Below are 5,939 nucleotides of genomic sequence, written 5' to 3'. Positions count from 1 at the left end.
AGTTATAATATAGTTATTATAATATAGTTATTATAATAATATGGTTATTATCGGTCGGCGAACGAGGGCGGACGATAACTATAATATTATAATAATAGTTATTATATTATAGTTATAATATAGTTAATATAATAATATGGTTATTATAAAAGTTATTATAATAGAGTTGCTATAATATTATGGTTATTATAATATTAGTTATTATAATAATATAAATATTATCGGTCGTGGACGCGCGCGGCCGATGATCCAAATTGGATCGTCAGCCGCACGTGTCCGCTGACGCAATGAAAAGCTCGACACCGACCCGCCCATCAAGCACGTTATTTTGGCCCTGCCTGAATTAGAGCCCCGGTCTAGAAATGACAGCTCTAATTTACGCAGGTTTTTCCTCCGTCATGGCTCTACCTGTTTCTAATTCTGAAATGCAGCCGTCCAGTTGACTCAGCATCTCGTCGGCCTTTGAGATGGTTCCTCTCAGTTTCTGCTGCTCCTCCTGATGAAAACAAACATGTCTCAGAGTAAAAAAAAAACCACTCCAGGGTTAAAAGGCAGCGTCTCGTGTGAAGGCTCTTACCAGATTAACCCGCACGAGCTCGGAGTAGAGCACCTCCTTTGTTTCATGCGACTGCGATCTGCTGCTTTTTCTGAAGAAGTTGTTTCTCTCTTTCAGTTTAGCTCGAAAACGTTGGAGCTGTGAACCAAAGCGGCAAAGATTCAGAGTCGTCCTGTTATTCGCACGCAGCGCACGGTTAAAGCCTAAAGGAGGCAAACGGTTTCTTCCAAATAGTCAACAATGAACAGACTTGTTTGTTTGATACCACTTCACCTTATAGATGGTTAATAAATGGTTTATAAATACATTATTAAGTCCTCTATAAACACTTTGTAAATCATTAATAACTGCTTATTATGCATTAATTAAGGGTGACAGAGACAAAACTGACCAACTTCTTACCAAATAGTGATCCAAATCTGTTCATATATTTATCTAGAGTTGTTATATTAAACATTTCAGACTAAGTTACTGCCTTGTAAACACAATAAAAATTGGTAAACCTATTTCTATAGCATATAATATTGTACTTTATCATCGCATTATAAGCATCTACAAACCTAGTAAACTAGTAAAAAAAAATTGTAACTATATTTACAAATGCTTATTGTGCTAACAAGGTAGTAATTTAGTCTGAAATGTTTAAAATAACTCTAGATGAAATTTATAGGTGAACAGATTTGGTAAGAAACTGGTCAGTTTTGTCTCTTGTCACCCTTAATTAACGCATAATAAGCAGCTATTAATGATTTATAAAGTGTTTATAGAGGAATTAAATTCAGTTCAATTCAGTTTATTTATATAGCGCCAAATCACAACAAAGTTGTCTCAGAGCACTTTACAGTAATTAATATATCTATAAACTATTTATTAGCCATCAATAAGGGGAGCTTTATTGTAAAGTGGTACTGTTTTTTTTAATTATAGGAACAATGATTAGTTGCATTATATAAAAAAAAGCTCATCTAACATTAAAAGTATGTCACAAATATAAAAGATGCAATCATAGAAAAGAAAGTCTTCCCACACACCTCTTCTTCTGAGAAGTGTCTCATTTCTTCCCACAAACGTTGGTTTACGACCCTGAGAGGTTTGTTTAAATCCTGCAGCCGAACATTCAACCTGACGGTAAAAAAATATATAAAAAAATAGTTTGAAACTTTGAATGTGCTCCCAATTTGACTAAACCGATAAGGGACCTTGTAAACGCCTTCAGTCTGTGGTAGTAAATAAAAAAAAACAATCTAATTAAGAAACTTCTCACATGGAAACAAACTTAAATGTTTAGATAAATCTGCAGAGTGCTGTATTTTTATTATAAAGTATAAAATGTATGTACTCTTCCACTTTTGCCGTCAGGGTCTGGATGTCTGCCTTGTAGACCGCCTGTTTAGGACGATTAATGTGTCTGCTTCTTAACAAGTCCAGGGGCGTGACGTCTGTGTCAGATGAAAGCTACGAAGACAAAATGGAAGTGAGCGCAGATGTTTTTTATTTTATACAAAGTTTAGTCCAAAGAAGAGGAACCTACTCTGCCAGGAAGGACACTCTGCCGAGGATTGTGGGTAACGAAGTCGATGTTAAACAGACTGAAGAACTCTAAAACGGTTATTGTGCCGTCTTTGAGTTTCTGTAATAAAACAGAAAAATGAACGCAATGAGAGATGCATACAACACAAGACAAATAAATACTTTTTTTTTTTATACGTCTAAATAAGAAAACGTACTTTCTGTTCATCGCTGCCGTAATCTTCAAGCTGGGATTCAAACATGCTGGGCTTAAAATCTGGTTTAAAGAAATAAAATTAAACAAAAAGTTAGAAAATGTAAAAAGCAGACAAATAACGGGGAAGATTTTAAAGCCAAACGTCTCACTTGACTCGGACGCAGCTTCATATCGGCTGCTGTTGGAGGAGGAGTCGGTCTGTGTGGTCGTGTGAGCGGCAGCCACCTTAGCATCACTTTCCACAGCGGGCTGGAACTCCTGGACAAACATGTCGGTAAACGGTAAACAGCGGTGTACTCATCATGTAGCAGCCTTGCTAGCCAACCAGGCTACTCATAACGCTTCAGATCACATTCAGAGGTCACGGGAGGCCAGGGACCGTTTGACGTGACTGCATACAGGGGGAACCAAACAGACGACTCGCTCTTTAGTGGACAACTGCTCTAACCACTGAGCCACAGCCATCCGCTAAAATAAAAGCTCCTCAAAAGATTATCGTGCATTATCGTCTACAATAACATCTGTAAAATAGCAAAAGCTGTCCCAGTGATTTGATCAAATTACACTTTGAAATTAGATTTGATTATAATTTGATGCGTGTTAAAAGTTTAGTTTAAAAAAGAACGGATTATGTTCTTTAGATCAGTGGTTCTCAAACTGGGGTTACAAGCACGTAGCTGTTTAACCACCTGTTAAAATGCACCAAAATGCAAGAAATCACATGGGCTTTATTCAAATGTTTTGTTTTGATACTGTTCATTTTCGCAAAACTGTAATTTTTGGAAGCTGAAGTTAAAAATTTTGTCAATTGTGTTCCTGCTCTCGGGACATCATTACCTGCAGCGTTCCCTCAGTGAGGACTGAACTTGGCAGAAGGGCCTTCTCCTACTCCGCTCCTGGAATATCTTGCAAAAAGATCTGAAGCTCTCGACCTTGATTGACCTCTCTAAGTGGCTTCAAACATCTGCCAAGTTCATGGGAAAAACCAGCGCAGACATGTTGCTGTTTTTAGTTTCCTACATCGCCTTACAACCTAGATGTTTTTGTTTCGTTTTTCATACCATTTTATTTCACTTGTTATTCTCAATTTATATGCTTCATCATCGTTGTTGTCATCACTCTTTGTTAAAATCTTGTAAATGAGTCCTCGAAGCTCAATGAGATTAAACCGTTTAAATAAAAGTTGAATGAAAAATACCCCATGTTTAAAAGTATAAAAATTGTATTAACTCTTCAGGTCTTCAGTATTTATATTACACAAATATTTCCGTTACATTGAAGCGACAAATGGAAGGAAATTATTTAATAAACACGAGGGTTATGAGGGGGTCCCTGAAACCTTTTCTCCCCTGTAAGGGGGTCCTGAACCCAAAAACTTTGAGAACCCAGATCACTCGTCGTTTCGTGGAAATGTAAAAGTTGTGGCAGAAAATGATTGTAGATGAAAACTTTTGTAGCAACTAACAGAATAACGGTTCGACTTCACGTTAACTGGGATTAAACGGTGAAACAAAACGTACTATTGATGATTTAGAATAACACAAAAGTCGACTAAATCCAATCTTTAGGGATTTTTAAATACAATTAAAAGTGTTGAAACCCGACTCACCGTTTCAAGTTCGGCGCACGTTTTCAGTCTCTTCTCATCCTCGTCGTCGCCTTCTGTCCGAGGCCTTTTTCGGCTGTGCAAAGGTGAAACGTACGGTTCTTTAAATAAGTCCTCCTCTGCAGGGTCAAAGCCGTGGAACGCCTCGGAGGGACGCTGGTTTTCTGTGGTTTTCTCAGGAGTCCTGGTGTCCACGGTTTCAGACATGTCTTCGCAGCTCACCAGCTCTTCGTTGAAAACGTACTCGACGTCGCTGTCAAAGTCTCTCAGACGACCGGTAATGTTGTCGGCGAAAGTCCGTGTAGCTTCTTCAGCAGAAGCGGACTTCTTTGACTCACCGGGGTTGTTTCTCTGGGGGAGTTTTGGCTTAAAGCCCCCCACTGAGAGCCTTGACATAAGCTGTTGCGTCTTCAAGCTGAAAGGAGTTGCGTTTGCTGCAGTGGAGGGGTTTTCTGCTCGACTTTGAGCACATGTGTTGTCATCAGCCCTCGACAAACTTGTGTTGAGCTCTGGCTGTACTTCAGGTAAAGATGTGGTTCCATCACTGGAGTTTGTCTCCAGGTCGGGGTCCAGCTGGGGCGGAGGGGCTGCGCTGCCGTCAACAGTATATGGAGCCGCCTTTATGTTGTCGCTCAAACGCCTGAGTTTCGACTGGAGATCAGCGAAGCTCCTTTGTCTAGATGTCTTTGAACCTAACGCAGCGGCGTCTTGACCTGCATCCGAGGCGCCGGCCTTCTGAGACGAAGGAAAGGTTTCTGTTCTTGGCTGCTGTGCTGTCATGGTCTCCATTTTGTTTGAGTCTACATCATCAGGAGTGTGCAAGCCCCGGACTTCAGTGTTCAGTGAAGTCGACTCAGTTTTCTTCAAATGGTCAGAACTGTTGTCTTGTGTCCACGAAACCTTAATTTGTGAATGATCCGTGGATGCTGGCCGCAGAGCGCCTGACCGAGGCTCCGTTACGTCCACGCTGGCACCGATTTCTGCGCAGACAGTCGCGGTTTCATTTGCTGGCTGTTCCACACTTGAAACGAGGCTTGGGGTCTCGTCTTCAGCGCTCGTCTCAGGTTTCGGTGTTTTACGCTGAAAACATCTTGAATCAGCGGTCACTTGAGGCAATGGTGCATCGGTTGCTTCTGCTTCAAAATTAACTGAAGAGTCACCTTTCTGAAATCCTTGTTCTAACTGTGATGAGGATGAATCGGAGCGATCTGGCTTCCTCACAGCGGTGGGACAACCCACGTTTTCATAGGCAGGTGGGACGTTTTGGTCCATTAGAAGCAGGTCTGAGCCTGGATCGTTGGCGATATTTACAGTGAGGCAGCGAGTCATTTCCATCGACGCATCACTTGTGGTGAACCTCACCGTTTTATCTCCAGAGGGAGGATGAAACGCCACATTTTGAGACTTGGGTTCAAAACTGGCAGACATGTTGACTGCGTCACGTCTTGGACCCGCAGACGCTTTATTTGCAGTGTCCCTCGCAGTCTCTGCGTTACCAGGACACGAGTCCACGCTCGGGTCTGGCTCGGGTTCAAAATAATTAACGTTTGTCGTGTGGCTTCCCGTCACATCCACTGGTGCATCGTTTAAAGCAAACCTTGTTGCTTTCTCTCTGTTAGGTGGAAACCCCATATTTTGATGAGAGGGAACGTTTAAATCAGCAGCCATGTTTTTAGCAGGTGGCTGGCTCACGTTTGGGCCAGTAGAAATATTTACTGTGTCTCTTCGTGTTATAACCATTCCTGCATTGCTTGCAGTAAACCTCGTCTCTTCATTAGCGGGACGTAAATCTATACTTCGATGAGAGGGAACGTTTAAATCAGCAGCTATGTTCACGGTGTGACTTCTGGTCACGTCCATATCAGCGTCGTTTGTCGTGAACCTCACGGTTTTCTCCCCATAAGCCGGGACCCGACTCACATTCTGGAGCGACGGCTGGTTTAAATCAGCAGCTATATTTATGGTGTGACTTCTGGTCACGTCCATATCAGCGTCGTTTGTCGTGAATCTCATGGTTTTCTCCCCGTTAGCCAGAAGCTGGCTCACATTTG

General features: G+C 41.6%; 1 protein-coding gene across 1 annotated transcript in view; it reads right to left on the bottom strand.

Moving 5' to 3' along the window:
- Positions 1-2,328, bottom strand: part of knl1 (kinetochore scaffold 1) — a 5,919-nt gene extending 3,591 nt beyond the window's left edge. The window contains exons 1-6 of the mRNA XM_037685189.1: positions 2,284-2,328; positions 2,088-2,186; positions 1,896-2,011; positions 1,588-1,678; positions 578-694; positions 381-496 (exon numbers count right to left, since the gene is read on the bottom strand). Coding sequence (XP_037541117.1) covers positions 381-496; positions 578-694; positions 1,588-1,678; positions 1,896-2,011; positions 2,088-2,186; positions 2,284-2,328 — 584 coding nt within the window. The remainder of the gene's footprint in view (positions 1-380; positions 497-577; positions 695-1,587; positions 1,679-1,895; positions 2,012-2,087; positions 2,187-2,283) is intronic.
- Positions 2,329-5,939: the final 3,611 nt, after the last annotated feature.

This window comes from Nematolebias whitei, chromosome 12, assembly GCF_014905685.2.
Source record: "Nematolebias whitei isolate Nwh7 chromosome 12, NemWhi1, whole genome shotgun sequence".
Lineage (NCBI taxonomy): Eukaryota > Metazoa > Chordata > Actinopteri > Cyprinodontiformes > Rivulidae > Nematolebias > Nematolebias whitei.
This window is presented reverse-complemented; position numbering and strand designations above follow the sequence as displayed.